At 42.7% G+C, this 20,608-nt stretch overlaps 1 protein-coding gene across 3 annotated transcripts in view; it reads left to right on the top strand.

Moving 5' to 3' along the window:
- The window catches only part of MMD (monocyte to macrophage differentiation associated), a 35,884-nt gene extending 19,450 nt beyond the window's left edge, over positions 1-16,434 (top strand). For 2 of the 3 annotated variants that reach the window (XM_075903827.1, XM_075903829.1), the window contains exons 3-7: positions 5,283-5,443; positions 7,143-7,217; positions 8,156-8,257; positions 10,363-10,432; positions 13,004-16,434. In XM_075903827.1, the coding sequence (XP_075759942.1) occupies positions 5,283-5,443; positions 7,143-7,217; positions 8,156-8,257; positions 10,363-10,432; positions 13,004-13,204 (609 nt within the window). In that variant the 3' untranslated portion in view covers positions 13,205-16,434. The remainder of the gene's footprint in view (positions 1-5,282; positions 5,444-7,142; positions 7,218-8,155; positions 8,258-10,362; positions 10,433-13,003) is intronic. The other variant, XM_075903828.1, reaches the window with a different exon arrangement.
- The last annotated feature ends 4,174 nt before the right edge of the window (positions 16,435-20,608 follow it).

Genomic DNA, 20,608 nt, shown 5'->3' with positions numbered 1-20,608 from the left:
AAATCCTGGTGGCCTGGAATAAGCTTTCATTCTTAAAGACCCTTTATTCATCTCTTGTTTGTACTTTTATAAATACACTTGAACCTCTTTAATCCATTTCAGAGGGGTAGAGGGCTGGTCTACACTATGGAGAAGATTGACCCTCCAAAGTTGATCTTCTAGTGTTCGATTTAGCAGCTCTAAATCCACTAACTTGAACTGAGGGTACTCCCATCAGCACTGGTAGTTCTGCTCCTCATGAGGAGTAAGGGAAGCCGACGGGAGTGTTTGATCCTGTCGACCTCCCGTTGTGTGGATGACAAGAAAATGCGATTTAAGATAGGTCGACTCCAGCTACTTACACAACTCCAGCTATGTTAACCGTCTATAAAACAGGCCATTAGAAACTTCCTTAACATAATTTCTAGAGCATATTTGTTAGAAATGTATAACTTGAATAATTATGCTACAAGAACAGTTACATCTGTTTAACACAGTAAAAGGGGAAAAACCCGACGGCACTTTCAGGGTTGATATTTCCCAACAAACCAAGAGACTGGATCTGTTTTGACAGAATCATAAAAATGCTATGTCATCACAATATAATGTAACAATGCTAAACTGCCAGATAATGTCCTGGTCTTGGTATTAAAATTTGCTGAAATTTACACTTTGTTCATTGTGTAAGCAAAACTATACAAACAGGAGGAACTGCTAATTCAGTGTGCCAAATCCACCAATTTATAAATAGCCCAACTGAAACAAAAATCAGCATTAAAATAAAGTAAATCAATTGAGAACGTATTCCATTTCGTAGTTCAAGGTTAGCAAGCACTTTGAGCACCTTATCCAAAGCGTACTTGCCTTATTCAAGGAAGTAGGCAATGAGCTTTGGAGGGGCAATATGAAGTTGTGGGGGGGGGGGGGTGGAGTAACTATTTTAGAGGCAATGTATCAGACTAGGGATGTGAACAACTAGTCGATTATCCGATAAACATTTGTTTATCGGATAGTTGACCAGTCATTCACATCTGTAGTCTGATACATTGCCTCTAAAATACAGTTACTTCCCCCCATATTGCAAATGCTTATCGGATAGTCAACAGGCTAGTCTCCCCCCCACCCCTTGCTGCCTCTATCAGAAAGAGGCAGCGGAGGAGGAGAGGGGGAGAAGTGAGGGCGCTTCAAAGCGGCAGCGCCACATGGAGCCTGGGGCCAGACCCTGGGCTCCATGTGGTGCTGCTGCTTTGAAATGCCACATACTGTCCGGGGCCAGTTGGAGTGTCCCTAGGCTCTCTGCGGCAGTGCCGCATGGAGCCCGGGGTCAGTGGGGGAGTTCCCAACTGATCTCCGGCTCTATGGAGTGCTGTCACTTTGAAATGCCATGAGGAGCCTGACACTGGTCTCCCCACAGCATTTCAAAGCAGCAGTACCCCATGGAGCCTGGGGTCAGCGTCCCCAGCTGACCCCAGGCTCCACAGAGCGCTTTCGCTGGGCCCAGGCTGTTGCTACAATTCAAAGGTAGAGGCACCCTATCAACTAATCGAATAGTTATTCGATTAGTCAGTTATTCAATATTTAACATCCCTATATTAGACTTGAGGCTGTGTTCTTCCAAGTTTACATTAGATATTTAAAATAGATATGCAAACCTAGTCTGATAGTCATTGGCTTTACTTTCTATTAAGGAAAGGACAGCAAGGAGTGAAGATGCATTAACAGTGTATACAGCTTATTTTTATGGGCTGGGATTTTCAAATGGGCCTGCTGAATGAGAAGCTGAATATCCATTGAAACTGGCTGGGATTTAGGTGCCTCGCTGTAATGCCTCTTGGAAGAATCCCAGTCATTCAGTTATGAAAAAGTGACAGTAATTGCTGGTAGCAACATCTACTGAAGGAGCTGAAAGGTAGCAAATGCACCAGGGAAAGTCAATCACACTTTACTATTACTACACATAACTAGAGCCCTGCATGGATTCAAAATTTTGTAGCCACATCCACATTTGTAGCCACAAAAATGAGCTGCGGATATCTGCATTCACATCTGCAGATGCAAATAATTTGTATTGGTAATGTCATCTTGTTTTTGAAACCAGCACTACTTCTGTGCTTTTAAATTGATTTGTGAACACTGGTCTTCAAGTATCAAACTGGTTTTCAATCCACAGTGCAGACTTTCTTTGAATGATCTCTGTTGTAGATATACCCAGAGTTTCCATTTATGCCTCAGGGTACGTCTACACTACCCCCCGAGTTCGAACTAGGGAGAGTAATGTAGTCATACGGAGTTGCAAATGAAGCCCGGGATTTGAATTTCCCAGGCTTCAGTTGCATGAAGCCGGCCGGCGCCATTTTTAAATGCCGGCTAGTTCGGACTCCGTGCCGCGTGTAGCCGCGCGGCACAGAGTCCGAACTAGCCGGCATTTAAAAATGGCGCCGGCCGGCTTCATGCAAATGCAGCCCGGGAAATTCAAATCCCGGGCTTCATTTGCAACTCCGTATGACTACATTACCCTCCCTAGTTCAAACTAGGGGGGTAGTGTAGACATACCCACAGGGAGTTTTGCATGAGGATAAAGTACGGTATATCTACAGTGTAGATCAAGGAAGAACTTTGCTTCCTGTAATTCTGTCTCACTACAGGGCTTTTTAAAAGGTGAATCATTGTCAGATTCCAGGATGCAGGGTTTATCATGAATGACCTGTGTTTTCCCACTTCAGGCTGTACCCATGATTTCATTGGTTAAATTAATCTTTTTTCCAGTTGAAACCTTAAAAATGTATAGTCAGGACCAGTAGAATACTTCTTGTGGCTACTGAAACTGCTATGTTCAAAATATTTACAGGATGAAACATTTTTATTATGACCTAAAGTAAACAGATCCAACTTGAGCACTTTCTATCACTGTAATCAATTTGTCAGCCCTACAAAAATGACACAAATACAAAAAAAGCAGATGGTCAAGATCTTTGAACCACGTACCACCTATTAAAATTGAAAATGAAGTGGCACATTTTAAATGTTCTTCACTATAGTTATATATACACACAATCACTTTTTTTAAAGGATTCATTTAGCATATTTTTAACATTAACAGTTAAAGGTAACTCAGGTATGCAAATGCTTCTTCAGGTGTAAAAGTGATACAAGTTACATTTTGACACGAATTGAGGATTATTTTCTAAATATTATTCTGTGGTGGCCTTAACCAATCCTTATTCTGTTGTCAAGAGTACAGAAAAACCTTTTAAATACTCAAATACACACAAGAAAAAATTCCTCCTGCTCTTATTTAGGCCTGTCTACAGTGATTTTTATAACCATTTTGGTTTGGGTGTGGGATTTTAATAAAATAGTTATGATGTTTTGAGCCCCTAGTGTGGATCCAATTATACCAAAATAAAGGTGCCTTATACTAATATAGATTTTTTTTCCCATTCCCTTTAGGGCTAAGATATATTTGTATAAAGGCATTTATACCAGTACAAATCATCATTCACCATATAGGGGGTGTTGTACTATCCTACTAATATAGTCAGTACAGTAGACTTCCGATAATCTGGCACCTTTGGAACCTAGGTGGTGCCGGATTATCGGATATGCCGGAGTATCGGGAGGTACTCCAGTGGGGGTGCTGTGACGGGTCTGCCAGGACCCAGACTGCGTCTGGGGGGTGGGCAGGGAATGGCGAGGCAAGGGGTGAACCCTCCACCATTTTACAGGAAGGCGAGGGAAGCCTTGTGTAGCCTCACAGTTTCCGGGAGGGGAGGGAAGCGGGCTCCCCACCCCCGAGGCTGCAGTAGTTTTCCCCGAGAAGGGGGGTGAAGGGCGGCGCTGCGGGACCAACCAGGCAGCACCCCAGCTGCTCTGCTCTGCAGCTTCCCCAAGTCCGCCGCTCGTCAGTTTCAGCAGCAGTGGACTTGGGGAAGCGGCGCAGAGCAGTTGGGGTGCTGTCCGGTTGGTCCTACAGCACTGCCCCTCACTCCCCTGCTCGGTGCCCGGCAGCACCTCAGCTGCTCTGCTCCGCAGCTTCCCCAAGTCCGCCACTCGTGTGCTTCAGCAGCGGCAACGGTGGACTTGGGGAAGTGGTGCGGAGCAGCTCCAATTGTCCGGCTAGCCGGAGCACTTCCTGGTTTCCAGTTGGTGCCGGACCACTGGATGCCAGACAGTTGGAGTTTTACTGTACTTGAATCCCCAACTCAGCAATGCCCTTGCCAAAAATCTTTTGACTTCAGTGGGACTTAAGCACCTGCTTGTGTGCTTTCCTGAACTGAGGCTTTAGGTTTCCATTGCTTTACACTAGACAGAGAACTTTGCTCATGGATGATGCATAAGGTGGGACTCTCTAAGTCTCCAGTGGGCACTATGCATGCATCTGAAGGCAGAAGTTGGCCCTCAGTTTGCATTATACCACACTGAGTTTTAACCTGAAATTGTTTTGGATTTGGCAGAGCAGTTGTGGAGACCAACGACCTGCTTCTGAATCTTTGTTTTTTAAGTAGCTGCCTAAGTGAAGAGATGTGCTGAGTGTCTTGTTTCCCTGGTGCCTTGTGACTGAAGAGGTTAATGATTAATCCCAAACATTGTTGGGGAGAAGAGGGAGAATTGAATGTCGGTTGGATCTCCCTGGCCCAGTACCCTCAGAACCCGAGCTGTCCCAAAAAGGGAGTTTGCTGGACCACAGGAGGTCAGGCCTCCAGGACTCCTGGGGCTCCTCTCTGGGCCCCCATCCCTAGTCAATGTGCTGCCGCTGGCCTGCCTCCTGGGCTCTCTGCATCCCCCAGTCCATCCACTGGGCTCTGCAGCCCGTTGGCCCCGCTCTGTCCACCAGGGCTCCCTGCCCCCGGCCACTCCGGTTCTCTGCCCTCAGGCCACTGGCCCTGCAGGCTGCCAGATGGGCTCTGCTCCAACCTTCTGGGGCTCTCTGGTCCAGCAACATCTGTGGTCCTGCTGGACAATTAATATTGCCGGACCAGAGAGTCCCGGACCAGAGAGGTTCAACCTGTTATTCAATTGCTAGTGGTAACTCTTGAAATATTTAGATCTCAGTCATTAGGTTCTGTGCTCTTTTTAGGGATCTGCCATCAGACTGTGCAACACACTGGTAACCAGGTTGTAGGACAATGGACTGATACACACTTAACATATGGTCTATTGACATCATTATTTATAATTGGGTCTGTTTACTGTTGCTTGTGTATTGTGAGCAGAAAAATCCATAGTTCAGGAACGGGTGGGTGATTCTGCACAGTGGCTGGGGATAGGGAATAACCTCAGTATTTCTATTGTTGTTTCCTTAGTTCCTCATCGTTCCAGCCATTGTGGGAAGTGCCCTCCTCCACCGGCTCTCTGATGACCGATGGGAAAAGATAACAGCATGGATGTATGGCATGGGCCTCTGTGCACTCTTCATTGTGTCCACAGTGTTTCACATAGTTTCCTGGAAAAAGAGTCACTTAAGGTATCACCAGAACACTCACTGTCCATAATGTTTTTCATGCTGCTTCTGAAGTGGTAGGGTTTAATAGCCCAGAGTAGGCAGACCACAGAACATGTGTTTCCACTTTTGCAGAGCATTGTGAGTAGGGATGTTAATGGTTAACCAGTAAACTGGTAAGCATCACTCTTATAGGGTGATGCTTACTGGTGACCGTTAACCAGGGGCTGTCCCAGCCCAGGTGGATCTGCTGCTCCATGGGTAGGGGGTGCTCCAGACTGCCAGCCCTACGCCTGCTCCGTTTAAGTGGTTAACCAGTTAAACGTAATGTTTACCTGGTTAACTGTTCTAAGGTGATTTTACATCCCTAATTGTGAGGGATACTTTGAGTGCTGTGTAATAGATTATCCAAGAAATCTTGATTCCATCACTGCAGACAGGTAACAAAAGTAACAGGATATTCTGATTTTTGGGAAGAATTACTACAAAGAATATGATGTACATCATTTAAAGGACATAGAATACTACACAAAATGTAGCTTTTTGTCACATTTCTATGTGCCTGCACTGCATATGCAAATATCTGCTCACTTCTGTCAAGAGAAAACGCCAGTACGTAATAGGACACAGAACCAAAAATAAATTGGTCTTCTGCTAATCTTATACCTAACATTATTTCTGATGACTTTCTATGGGCAGAACATAATGAATCACTCCCATGTTCCTGATTATGTCTTTATTAAAATAATAGCATATAATGCCTTGCGTCACAAGACTCTGAATCACGTCAATTATGTATGTACAGGACAGAGCAACAGAACAAAGTGGCACAATTTATGCTGGCATTAAATGTTGCAGTTAATGGGTGTCACAAGGAAACTTAATATTCTGCAGAAGAAAAGTACCACATAAAAAGTGAAGTGGATTTAAGCTCAGTCTAGAAATGTGATTGTTGGGTGGATATTTTGCATTCTTCTGTACATTGAGGTAGACACATACGGCTTGTTGACCAGAGAAAGGTTGTGCTTCAAAGCTAGCCTCTAATACAGAGGTCGGCAAATACCGGCCCACGGGCCAGTTGCAGTCCACCAAAGTTAGCCCCTGGACAGGCCCCCACACCGCCGTATTTATCTGCGTCGTCGCAGGTATGAGGTTTCATAGCTCCCATTGGCCACAGATCACCATTCCCGGCCAGTGGGAGCTGCAATCGCCTGTACCTGCGGAGGTGCAGGAAAATATAGTGGCAGCGGCCCACTAGGGTCTAACCTTGGTGAACAAATGCTATTTTATTCCCCATCTTGCTCTAATAGCAGAAAGGGACAGATCCTTGATTCTGCTATGACTCCTTTGGGGTCACGAAGCCGTTGTAAAGAGCCTCTTTAAGAATTCCCCTTGCACAGTGCCTGTCACTGGGTAATGTAGAGCTGGTGTCACAGTTTTATGCTATTAAACATGCTGGGGAAGGGACATAACAGGAGTACTACTGTGCTCTGGGTAGCCTGAGCCAAGTGGCCCAATGTAGATCAGCCTAGAGGCTGCTCCAGCCCTGAAATGAGGGAGCACAGAGCACTCAGTCCTTACTCTAGTGTCTCGAAGACTGAGAAGCTTTACTATTGTAAGCGAGAGCAATTACAATTAAAATTGCTAATGATTTTCTTTGACTGAGAGGAATCGTGACGTTTTTCCAAAGTTTGCTTTTAGCGACCTGTTTTCTCTTTGTTAGGACAATGGAGCATTGTTTTCACATGTGTGACAGAATGGTGATCTATGTCTTTATTGCAGCATCATATGCACCCTGGTAAGAAATCAGATATGTGTTTTCAAGGGATTACAACTCTCTGTGTTTTGTATCAATATGATTTCCAAATAATTTTTTAAGGGCTTTGAGAAGTAGTTGACTGGCAATATTCACTGAACTGAGAAATGAAATACAGCATAATCCTCTGGGATTTAACTATGCTGATTCCTCCCCTCTTTTGTATTACAAGAGGAACAAACTGTTTTTGTCACTTCCTTTTGAATGAATTCTGAACGATATGACTAGAAATTATGGGCCCTAACCAACATTCTTGCTTATCCCAAATTCAGACTGACTTCAGGGGGGCATCAGGTTATGCAGGGAATGTAACAGCTATCTTACAGTAATCTCCTTTCAAATGAGCAATTGCTAAATTATCCAAGTACTGCAGTTTTCTTTTCTCTCATCTACCATCATAAGTCAAATGCTGTGCTTCGACTTTGACTTGTAGTTGAAAAAGACTCTTAACATTGTCCCTCAAAAGGGGGCAGTAGAAAGTGATTTGGAAATGGAAAAACAAGGCTCTCACTTCCCCATGTTGGTCTCAGCACACTGTGACTCTGCTTAGTGTAGGTTCTCAAATAAGTTTTCTTATCAATAAATGGGCTAAAGCCCAGTGGCGGCCGCCTGTCAATACAGGTGAACTAGGCGGTCACCTAGGGCACCAAGATAAACGGCCATTGAGGGCTTTGGAGGCGGGGGCGCCGATCGCGCGCCAGTCACGCGTTTCGCCTAGGGCATCAGTTGCCGGCAGCTCATCTAGGGTTACCCCTGCTAAAGCCCTTCGCCTATCTTAAGTAATCCCAAAATTTTTCCGTACCCATTTTCTAGCCAAAGTGTAGCCCGTGTGGTTTTAAAATAAATAATAATCTTTTGTATGTCAGTAAGTTCCATTCAGTCATCACTTCTATTATCTATTGCAATCTTCACACTTTCAGGTTAAATCTTCGTGAGCTTGGACCTCTGGCATCTCATATGCGCTGGTTTATCTGGCTAATGGCAGCTGGAGGAACCATTTATGTATTTCTCTACCATGAAAAGTAAGAATTCTAATTTGCACTAAACTTTAAACTGCATTTGAACTTGCTACTTTTTCAATACTCCTATAATAAAATGTCAGCTTGTCTTACATATTGATCATAGAACTTCAAAATAGCAGAAATACATAAATAAAAGGATGCAAGCTTATATCTTATCAAATGATATTTGTATCCACTTTATTGCATATAAATTTACAGTAACTTGTATATCTCACATTTAGAACAAATTTACAATTGCTCTTAAATGTCTTATATGAAAAAGTAAGACAGCTCAACAAATACTTAAATCTTGCTGGTACAAAGTAGGCAAGGAAAGGTGGGAGTTGACTTCACGTTTTTGCTGTCCTATTAAATCTGTTGATGGTGGTTGAAGGAATTATCTAGACAATCAAGATATCTTTATTCCTTCCATATTATTGTATGCTAGTTAATTAATAAAATGTTCCCTTTAAGATGACATTGCAATATTAAGGGTGTGTCTAGACTATAGGGCTTTGTCGACAAAAGTGGCCTTTTGTCAACAAAACTATAACTGCGTCTACACTACCACAGAGTTCTGTCGACAGAACACGGCAGTTTTGTCAACAGCAGTAAACCTCATTCTACGAGGAATAATGCCTTTTGTTGAAAGAATTCTGTTGACAAAAGGTGCTATTTCATCCACACTGTGCTTTTTCAAAAGAGAGCATCTAGACTCTATCGAAAAAGCGGCTTGCTTTGTCGACAGAACTGGCTGTAGTCTAGACGCTCTTTGTCGACAAAGGCTTTGTCGACCGTATCTGTCGACAAAGCCTCTGTCGACAAAAGCCTATAGTCTACACGTACCCTAAGTCGCACAGAGAGAGGCTTACTAACCCTGGAAACTTCTACAGTGCCCCTGTTGAACTATTACAAGAGGTCATTCTGCTTAGTTTATGCTACTGTTTTCTTGAGCCTATGTAACCGTATCTCGTTGACTGCCATTCCCAAGGGGTGAACAACTAATCTTCATAGATCTTTCCCCAGCTAGTAAGAAAGAAATATTGAAGCCATTAGGAATATAACAAAAATAGTGTGGTTTAAAAAAAATGTAACCATAACCGCTAAATTCCTAGGGATTACAAGCACTGTAGGCTCTGCAGTATAACTTTTATAAAACATTTTTAAAGTTATACTGCAGAGCCTCTCTGGGGGCAGGGCCAGAAGAAGCTGCCAGCTCCTCTCCCAGGGAGGCTTTGCTGTGGGTCACAGGGTGACAGCCGGCTCCCTGTGTAACTGTAATGGAAACTGATAAGCTGATGCTTATTGCTTAACCATTTAAGTGATTATACTTTTACATCCCTAGAAACCATATGCATTGACCCATTTGATGGGCCTGGGGGTTAGGGTTAGGATTTTTCTGACCCACAGAAAAATCAGTCGGCAAACAAAAAAACCTCACTGATGTGGCCCCTAACTGAGAAGGAGAAAGACACTCCCTGCATTCCCCTCCCACACCGGCGCCTAGGGGGAGATCCAGTCTGGTAGATTTTGTATTCTCCAGCTCTGCAGTGATGGAGGTGGAGTGCCAGCATAGGCTCCCCAATGTTGGGGGAGAAGAGGGGACCATGAACCTCCGGGGCTGCATCCAGCCCCTGGACGTGAGGGTCCCCATTTCTGCTGTAGGCAATGTTTCCACCGTAGTGTCAGTCCTCTGTTATGTAAATAAAATCCCAATGTTCTCCATCTGTATAAAACAACAAATAGTTTAGCATCACCTTGAAGACTAACAAAACATGTAGATGGTATCATGAGCTTTCATGGGCACAACCCACTTCTTCAGAGGACCGGAGTGTTAAATGTCCAGATCCAAGAATATTTCGTTTTGTCCACGAAAGCTCATGATACCATCTACATGTTTTGTTAGTCTTTAAGGTGCTACTAGTCTATTTGTTGTTTTTTAAGTTTTTCCTGTTACAGACTAACTCGGCTACCCCTCTGAAGCTCTATCTGTATACAAAGTTTTTAGGTGATTGATGGGCATCTGTTAATTTAAAAAGTAATACATTAGCTGTTTTTATATTTCCTCAAACAGACAAATGTGCATTAAAATTAATCTTGTACCTTTCCTTACATTTTCCTTTTAGGTATAAGATTGTAGAACTCCTTTTCTACTTAGCCATGGGATTTTCTCCTGCCCTGGTAGTGACCTCTATGGTAAGGATGCTGTTCATGTAATAAACACACTACTTTTCCTTTTATAAGTAGTTTAAAAGGGAATTCTAGTGACATCAAAACACATAAAATGGAACGTTAATTTCATTCCAACACACTGTTATAAATACTTTCAGTGGTTCTGCAACTAGCATTTAGCCATCTGTTTGGGTTTTAATGTTCCTTAAACTATAAGCCAATGAAATTCCATTCCATTAGGAAGACTCAGTTTCTTTAAAAAAAGAAATGCCTAAAAGAATCATCCAGGTGTAGTACTACTATTTCACTAGAGTCAGAAGAATCGAATAGTGCATTTCAGTTGTGTGCATTCATGTATTTCAAAGTAATGCGTTGAAATTGCTTGTTTGTCCCTTCAAAATTCAGAATGAAGCTTAATTTAGAAGCATGACATAAGACTCCTTGTATTACACCTTGCTTCCTGTTTTGCTTATTTACTAGCTGTCCTGAAGTTTTCAAGTTTTCCCCTATTCTGGCCCAAAATCTAAAAACAGGTCATTCCTTCCCCCTTTTAAAAATGACTTGCTTTAGAAGAAGGCTGAGAATAATCTGACTCTTTCCATTAGAGGCACCCCCAGATTAATGGATAAAATTAGCTAAAAATTGAATCACAGGTATAAATATCCATAGCCATCTCTAGTGGACTAATTAACTTCTCGACAATAATGTATTATTTGGTGACCTTTATACCATGCCACTGGGAAATGAGGTGTTTTAAAAGCATTATATATCCTAGTCTCTTCATTATAGCTTGAAAATTATCAAAATACAGTGAACCCTCGTTTATCGCGGTAGATAGGTTCCAAACCCTACCGCGATAGATGAAAATCCGCGAAGTAGAAGTAGGATCCTCAAAGCCTCGGGGGAAGCCGGCGGGGGGGGGGGGGGGGCATCCCAGGCGCGCCTGGGCTGCTCCCCCGCCGGAGCCCCTCCGCGGCTTTCAAAGCCTCCGGGGAAGCCGGCGGGGGGGCATCCCAGGCGCGCCTGGGCTGCTCCCCCGCCGGAGCCCCTCCGCGGCTTTCAAAGCCTCCGGGGAAGCCGGCGGGGGGGCATCCCAGGCGCGCCTGGGCTGCTCCCCCGCCGGAGCCCCTCCGCGGCTTTCAAAGCCTCCGGGGAAGCCGGCGGGGGGGCATCCCAGGCGCGCCTGGGCTGCTCCCCCGCCGGAGCCCCTCCGCGGCTTTCAAAGCCTCGGGGGAAGCCGGCGGGGGAGCAGCCCAGGCGCGCCTGGGATGCCCCCCCGCCGGCTTCCCCGGAGGCTTTGAAAGCCGCGGAGGGGCTCCGGCGGGGGAGCAGCCCAGGCGCGCCTGGGATGCCCCCCCGCCGGCTTCCCCGGAGGCTTTGAAAGCCGCGGAGGGGCTCCGGCGGGGGAGCAGCCCAGGCGCGCCTGGGATGCCCCCCCGCCGGCTTCCCCGGAGGCTTTGAAAGCCGCGGAGGGGCTCCGGCGGGGGAGCAGCCCAGGCGCGCCTGGGATGCCCCCCCGCCGGCTTCCCCGGAGGCTTTTTAAAGTTTTGGTAACCGCTACTTCGCGGTTCGACCATCGCGGATTCATAATGTAATGAAAAAAGTCCGCGAAGTCGTGAATCCGCGATAGTCGAACCGCGAAGTAGCGAGGGTTCACTGTAGCCCATTTTCAGCTCAAATGTCTTGACAATAGCATTAGACAAACTGTCATAGCATATATAGAAATGCATGCAGCAAGAAGATAAGCAAAATTAGAGATGAGCTTTGTGATTTGTCCAGAAGGTTACCAATCTGGGTGGTAGCAACTAGTTCCACATCTGTTATTAGAAGCAGTTGTAGATGCATTTTCTGGTAGTGTCAGATTTTATACATTAGGGTGATGACTAAGACTTGTAATTTTACTTAGCTAGTTTAGAGCTGAATGTTGCTCTTAACTCATGGAGATAAGCTACATACACTCGTGTATTTTTGCCCATTACAGCCATCCTTGTGTGTTTGTGGTCTTTCATATGCGTACTGCATTCTCAGCTAGGTAGAATGTCAGATCTGTTTGATTCTGATCATGTCACCTGTTATTGCTTTGATAACATTAACCTGTGAAACACATCACCCCACACAAAATTGAGAGTAGTTGTTGTATTGTAAAATATTTAAGTACATTACAGCTTGTTGCTCAAACTGCTAGACTTTGTGAAGCGATGAATCTGAAACAAAATTATAACAATCGAAATGATTATGTGTAAAGTTGCAACATATGGCATAATATACCATGATCACAATACCAGGCCAGAGTACAAGCAAGCTTAGTCAAAAACTCCGAGCTAAACTATAAGCATTTAGAATTTGCTGCCCTGTTTGTTCAGTTCAGATTAGCTGTCATATTAGAAAGTCACCCACGATTAGGATCAATATACTACGCAGTCCAAAGTGAGATCTCTGAATAATATTGTCTGGCCTTTTAAATGTTGATTAAATAAGTCATCCATCCCCTCCCCCCACCCCATCGTAATAACAACATCCTTGAAGCTTACTAACTTTGTTCCAGTTTCAATTTCTGAAGGCTAACTTTTTTTCTGTCTCCTCGTTAATTAACAGAACAACACCGATGGACTTCAAGAACTTGCTTGGGGAGGCTTAATTTATTGCATGGGAGTGGTATTCTTCAAGAGCGATGGAATCATTCCATTTGCCCATGCCATATGGCACATGTTTGTAGCGACAGCAGCTGCAGTTCATTACTATGCCATTTGGAAGTACCTTTATAGAAGCCCTGCAGACATTATCCGTCATTTATGATTAAAAAAAAAAAAAATCTGCACTAGGCCTCCATAACAGTATTATTTGATGTAAGGAATTCAGAGGAATTGAAAAATTGCACAGAAAAAACTGCACTGACGTAGCTAGTTCTCTGACTACATGTACTGTGAACAGATGTTATCTAATGCGTCCTGGAATTGCCCTTCATACAGCAAGTACTGTAAATAACCAAGGCACTATAGTACAGTAAGGATAGTCCATTCCACATGAGTAGAACTGGGGGTTCCTGATGTTTACTAACCAGAATTTTTGTATTTTAGCCTAATTTTACAGTTTTTACTATATGAATTTTTTCTAAATTAGTTATTCAAATAGTGAAAGTCAGTGCAATAGCAAAGACAACTTCATTTGTTCTAAAATTGGTTTCTACCATTTTTCCACTAGTCATTTAATAAACATAAATCATGGATGGATAGATCTAGTTTTACCACCCATCATCTTCACACAATGACTTTTTATAGAAATTTTAAATTGTTTTTTAAATTTTAAAAGTACATTTATTGAAATGAAAACATACAGTTGTCATTGGTGCAGTTATTCATATTGCAAGCTCTTGCAAGAAATTGTTACATTCCACACACTGTACTGACAAACAAACATTATACCTCTTCCAAACGTTTTATTACAAGTGTGCTTGTAACTACAAGTTTTTGAAAATTACAGATTTCAAAATGTGGTTCTGCCAAGCTTGAATGTGAAAACATGCTGCTCACTATAGTATATTTAGTTACATAGGGCTTGTCTACATGATGGAGGAAAACAGATTACGGGATGTGATTTGTAAAGTGCACTAACATGCTGCACATTAATTGGTCCACGTAGACCCAGATGCTGGACATGAAGGTCACCCGAATGTACTTTAACCTAATACTGTTTTAGATAGCACTCCATTAAAGTGCACTAGGCAGCCTTTAGTGTACACTAGCAGAATCTATATCAACCAATTAAATGTGCAGCATACCCCCATATTCCACATTACCACACCATGTAAACAAACCCTTAGTTTGGCTTATCAATGAAAGAAACTGTGTTTTGGACAAGTAGTTAATACCAGTCAAACATTTAGGACGCCTCCGCACATGTCACTTACAAAGACAGTTGAATTGATGAGAGTGGAGTTTTCAAAACTTGGCAGTGCAAATGCAGGTGGCCAACTACTAAAAATCCCAGTCTCCAAATTATAATGAGGAAGCATCAGTAAAGCTACGCCTAGACTTCACAGTGGGCTGTGTCTACACTGGCAAGTTATTCTGGAAAATCAGCCGCTTTTCCGGAAAAATTTGCCAGCTGTCTACACTGGCCGCTTGAATTTCCGGAAAAGCACTGACGAGCTAATGTAAAATCATCAGTGCTTTTCCAGAAAAACTATGCTGCTCCCGTTCGGGCAAAAGTCTTTTTCCGGAAAACTGTTCCAGAAAAAGGCCAGTGTAGACAGCACAGTAGTGTTTTCCGCAAAAAAGCCTCGATCGCGAAAATGATGATCGGGGCTTTTTTGCGGAAAAGCGCGTCTAGGTTGGCCACGGACGCTTTTCTGGAAAAAGTGCTTTTCTGGAAAAGCGTCCTGCCAATCTAGATGCGCTTTTCAGGAAATACTTTTAACGGAAAACCTTTTCCGTTAAAAGCATTTCCAGAAGATCATGCCAGTGTGGACGTAGCCCACAGTTATTTCGGAATAAGCTATTCCAGAATAGTTATTCTGAAGTAGCTTATTTCAAAATAGCACATCTACACTGCAGGGAAGCCTCAAAATTAGTCCGAGGCAGGCTTCACTAATGTAGATGTACTATCTCAATTTAGCGCCCCAGGAGGAATAACTTAGGATGGCCCTGGTGAGGGGCTATTTTGAAATAGCAGAAGTGGAGCATCTACACATGCCTTATTTCAAAATAGCTATTTTGGAATAGGTATTATTCTTCATAGAATGAGGTTTACAGAAGTCAGAGTAAGCCTTCTGTTATTTTGAAATAATGGAATTGCTGTGTAGACGCTCGCTTAGTTATTTCAGAATAATGGCCGGTATTCTGAAATGACTTTGCTTTGTAGACACACGGTAATTGTCCAGAAGAGTTAACGTATATTGGTGCTGAAAATTAAGGCTGGGATATTCAAAAGGATCTCAGTGGAACTGGATACAAGCAACCACTAGCTTGGAAGATCTGAACTCCCTTAGGTCCCTTCAACATCCCAGCCAAAATTGGTATATTGCATTTGCTGATAACTTAGAGTATTTTATGGTTACTGGTTCTTCACACACATGGCCTTTCTAGTGAAGAAAGCATGAAAAACTTGATACAGTATCTCTCATCAATATGGGACCTTATGAAGAGCAAAATTGGGTTTAGTATATTGCTATTTTCTGTAAAGGAAAACAATGTGGTTAGCAAGGCATGATTGTAGAACATGTGCATTGAATATGTAGATGTAGAAGCCTCACTGTAATGCCGTTGGTCCAGTTATTGTATCTGTCCCACTATATTATCAATGTCTTATATTAAGATTGATTGATCCTTTTTTCTAATTTACTCAATTTTTCAAGTCAGTGTTTTAAAAACTAAAGAAAACAAACAAAACGTGTTGCCTTTTTCAGATTTTGTTCTGGGAATTGCCTGTCTTCAAACAATAGACTAGTAACAATAAAAATGTTTTTCAAGGTACTGTTTCTATTTCATCTGAACTTGCCAGTGGATTGTTTGCATATTGTAGAATCTGTTCATTTCTATAAAATGTCCAAGAAGGGACACTTTTTTAAAAAAAATTAAGGCATGGAAATGAGTGGCCATACAGTATTATCTGGTGGCTGCAAAATAGCACCACTAAAATACCCTAGTTAATTCTAGAAAAAGCATAAAAATGGAACTTGTGGGCGGACAATCCCTAGTATGACAAGTGTTCTACATGTGTTTTTTTTTTAATGTGTCTGGTTTAATGTTTTTTACTTCTGTGGGTTCATCTATTCTGTTCAACTATAGCACTGTTAAAACCACTAAAATCTATGTAAAAATTTGCTTTTAATCAAAACTGAAATTTTAGCTTGCATTTGTTCCATTCTCTTAAATTTATTTTCATGACCAGTTGTTTGGAGTATTTAAAAGTGAAAATTGTTTTTTTAAAATTTGAACTCGCCAAAAATATTTCAAATTACTGTATTCTAGTCTATATGAATTTGAATGTACTAAACTAAAAAAGTAAACATTTTGTGAACTTGGAAACTTCATGGGGTGTTTTTATGCTGAATTTTGATTCATTAACCAAATTGCTTTTTTGTAGCCAATAATTTAAATGCTGAAAGCTGGTACTTGAACCATCATGCTCATTTGTTTTAGAAGTTTTGACAGAAGTAATCAGACTGAATTAGTTGAAATTACTAGGGATTTTGCAGTTTTGAGTAAAAATTAATGTTTGATATTCTTTCAGGCATCATAGCATACAGGAGTCTTTACCTCTCTATGGAACACTTTTCTGAGTCACCTCAGAGTCTTTATTTAGGTCTGGGTTATTTTCGCCTCCAGAGGAATTATGTGACTGTGGCTGTCATGTTGACGTCATGATCTTGACTACGGCTTTTCTCATAGCTTTTGCTAATTTTAAAGGAATGCAAGATGTTAGTCTGTGCTACATAATTGCTTTTAGTAGTGAGAGGTGTAGTAAGATTAAAACTAAAAATAATTAGAATTTCCTGTTTCCAGAAGTATACCCTGGATGAACATCTTCCTACTTAGTATAAGAGCCTTTTTATTGAATCCCAGTTTGTCTCCATGGTATTCATGTAGGGTTGAGCAGGTCATTGAAACTGCAACTGTTCCTGCTTTAGCTATATTAAGACCCTCTATCCACATACAGTAAAATCTTATATGTATTTATAACTTCTTTGTATTTATTTAATGTGCTAGTAAGTGAACTTTCTATATGACATAAATATAAATCACTCATAACCCATGCTCTATGATTACTTGAAATACATTCAGGTCTATGGGACCACTCCCCTCCAAAACCACTTCACAATATATTTCTCTTTCCCACAGCTGTAACCAACCACTCCTTTCTGATTAGGAGGGCAGTTAAATGATTATATACAGGCCCCACAGTTCTAAGGTGCTTAACACTCAACTCTGTTGCAGTTTAGAACACATCTCACAAGAGTGGAACCTAGTCCGAACATTAGGTCTTTCTCTAAGGGTGTGTCTAGACTACATGCCTCCTTCGACGGAGGCATGTAGATTAGCCAGATCGGAAGAGGGAAATGAAGCCGCGATTAAAATAATCGCGGCTTCATTTAAATTTAAATGGCTGCCCCGATCTGCCGATCAGCTGTTTGTCGGCAGATCGGGGGAGTCTGGACGCGATGCCCCGACAAAGAAGCCTTTCTTCATCGACACAGGTAAACCTGGTTTCACGAGGCTTACCTGTGTCGATGAAGAAAGGCTTCTTTGTCGGGGCATCGCGTCCAGACTCCCCCGATCTGCCGACAAACAGCTGATCGGCAGATCGGGGCAGCCATTTAAATTTAAATGAAGCCGCGATTATTTTAATCGCGGCTTCATTTCCCTCTTCCGATCTGGCTAATCTACATGCCTCCGTCGAAGGAGGCATGTAGTCTAGACACACCCTAAGTGTCTATTGAGATGCAATTTTTCTAGTAGGCAGACACAAAGTTGATATTCTCATTAGTGACCTGACTCTACCATTTGCTACAGTAACTGGCTTTAGAAGCGAGCTTTCTCTCTGAGCTATGTAGCTTGGGCATCTGCTTATTTTGAATACAAGAGAGTATTGCTGCATGGTTCTTTTGTGAAATAAGGACACTTGTTCCTATGACTCTGGTTTATCCTGAGTCTTCTTACAAAAGTTTTAAGGGGCAAATCCTGGCCCCATTGAAGCTGCAGAAGATTTGCCATTTTGTCTTTATCCTAGAGCTCTATGCACTTACAGGAGTATTTTCACATGTGCCTCAATGAATTACAAACACAAGTTAATAGGATTTATTCCCTTAAATCACAGGGGAGTGATTTGGAGATCTCCCCCTGAGGGGTTTTTTTTTTTAATATATAAATGATGTCATTGACATTAGTCCACAGAATTACTGAGGCTTTAGTTCCTGAAAAAGGGCTCTTGCATTCTTGTACATCCTGATCAATTTTAAGAACAATGACGCATAGGTTTGGGTAGTAGGCTATAAAGCAGGGTCTCTAACACCTGCCAGAATATTATAATAGACACTGACCTTCTTGCAGCTTTGTGGCTGTGAGCTGTTACCAATGCCAACTGACAGCCCAGCCTCATATCAGACAGGAAGTTTAAACCAGATCACAGGAAGCTTGGCTGGAGAAAGAGGTTTATTTTTTGGTGCTTATTCAACTCAGTTGAAATAACACAAGAGTCAAGCCCACAAAACCAAGGAAATGCAGTGTGGTGCTTATTCCCACAGTCCTGCATGGCTTCTTGCTTTTAAATATTTTGATGATCTTAGAACGTGATCTAATAGGTGGGCATAATGAATAACAGAGTACAAGATGAATCCCTCATATTTCTTGCCCTGGGAATTTTTAAAACGTCATTCTTCCTAATGTCACAAACTTATAAACGCTACATTCTTTGCATGGTACTAATATTGATTATGTATTTAAAAATAAATTTAAAAATTAGATACATTTTTTCACTATGATCCTTTTGGGGGGTGGGATTTGGCTCTTCAGGCAGCTTAAACGAAAATAACCTAACTAATTTTAATTGGGTCTGTTTCAATCTTGGGTTTTCTTTTAGTGACTGTTCTCAAACTTGCAGGGAAATTTTACAAATTCAGGAACATGATTTTTACTGAATGTTTTTGCAACACAAATCAAAACCTTCACATTAAGATCGGGGTTTTTTTTTTTAATTGCTCTTAAATGTGTGCTGTTTTCTGCAGTCAGCTACTTCACTAATGGCAAAATGGGCATTGTTTTTGTTGTTGCTTGGCTGGGTTTTGTATTTTTTTCATAAATAAAAATACCTCAGAAATAATCACAGCGAATAAAGCAAAAATTCACTGCATCAGTCCCTCTTCCCTCCTTCAACGAATGTGTTTAAAAGTTGTCCCAGCACTTAAGTCAAGCTTAATAAAGACAATATGTATCTAAATACATAGAAATAGTACTTTGGTTAGCATAGAATCTCAGAAAAGGAAGGGATTTCAAGAGGAATCTAGTCCAGTGCTGGCCACCCATGGTAGCGCAAAGTATTATATAGATTATTCCTGACAGGTGTTTGTCTATAGCTTTATAGCCATCCGCTATAAACTATGTGATCATCAAGATATCTTCTCTTTTATCAGGGTGTGTGTCTGTAAAATGCAACATCATATGGCTACATCTACACTGCAGGCTTCTTGCGCAAGAACAGGTGTTCTTGCGCAAAAATTTGTGGAGCGTCTACACTACAAGCCTGTTCTTGCGCACGAAAGTTTACAGTAGATTGTCAGAGAGGGATTTTTGCACAAGAGTTATTCCTCTCCCCACAAAAAATAAGCCTTTTTGTGCAAGCCTCTTGAACAAAAAGGCTAGTGTGAACGGGAACAGGTTTCTTGCACAAGAAACCCCTATGGCTAAAATGGCCATCAGAGCTTTCTTGCACAAGAGCTATGGACACACGTGTGCAAAAGCACATGGCAGTGTGGACACGCTCGTTCTTGCGCAAAAAGTTCTTGAGCAAGAAGCCTGCAGTGTACACTTACAATCTTAGGGTATGTCTACACTACAAAGTTAGTTCGAACTAACGTTTGAACTAACTTTCATAGGCGCTACACTAGCGCTCCGTTAGTTCAAATTTAGTTCGAACTAGGTAATCCTCATTCCACGAGGATAAAGCCTAGTTCGAATTAGCTAGTTCGAATTAAGGGGTGTGTAGCCCCTTAATTCGAACTAGTGGGAGGCTAGCCCTCCCCAGGTTTCCCTGGTGGCCACTCTGGCCAACACCAGGGAAACTCGTCTGCCCCCCTCCCGGCCCCAGACCCCTTAAAGGGGCACGGGCTGGCTACGGTGCCCGTGCCAGGTGCAAGCCTGCCAGCACCCAGCCAGCAGACCCTGCACCTGGCACGGATCGAGCCACCCACCTGATGCCCTCCAGCCCTCCCCCTCTTCCCGGGACCAGGCTGGCGGCTCCCGGGAGCTTGCCTGGTACCGCAAGAGGCAGGCACCCGCCTGGGCTTGTGCGGAGATCGTGGACCTTGTCCACGATCTCCGCACTAGGCACAGGAAAGTGGCCGGCTTGGGCAGGAGAGCTGCCAGCCTGGCCACCCAGGAGCAGGTGTGCAAGAGAATCAAGGGGGTCCTCTGAGACCCCCGGCCCTGAGCTTACAATGGCCATCCTGGGTCAGACCAAAGGTCCATCTAGACCAGTAGCCTGTCT

Source organism: Pelodiscus sinensis, chromosome 20 (assembly GCF_049634645.1).
Source record: "Pelodiscus sinensis isolate JC-2024 chromosome 20, ASM4963464v1, whole genome shotgun sequence".
Taxonomy (NCBI): Eukaryota; Metazoa; Chordata; order Testudines; family Trionychidae; genus Pelodiscus; species Pelodiscus sinensis.
The sequence above is the reverse complement of the archived record's forward strand: the minus strand, read 5'-3'. Positions and strand labels throughout refer to the sequence as shown.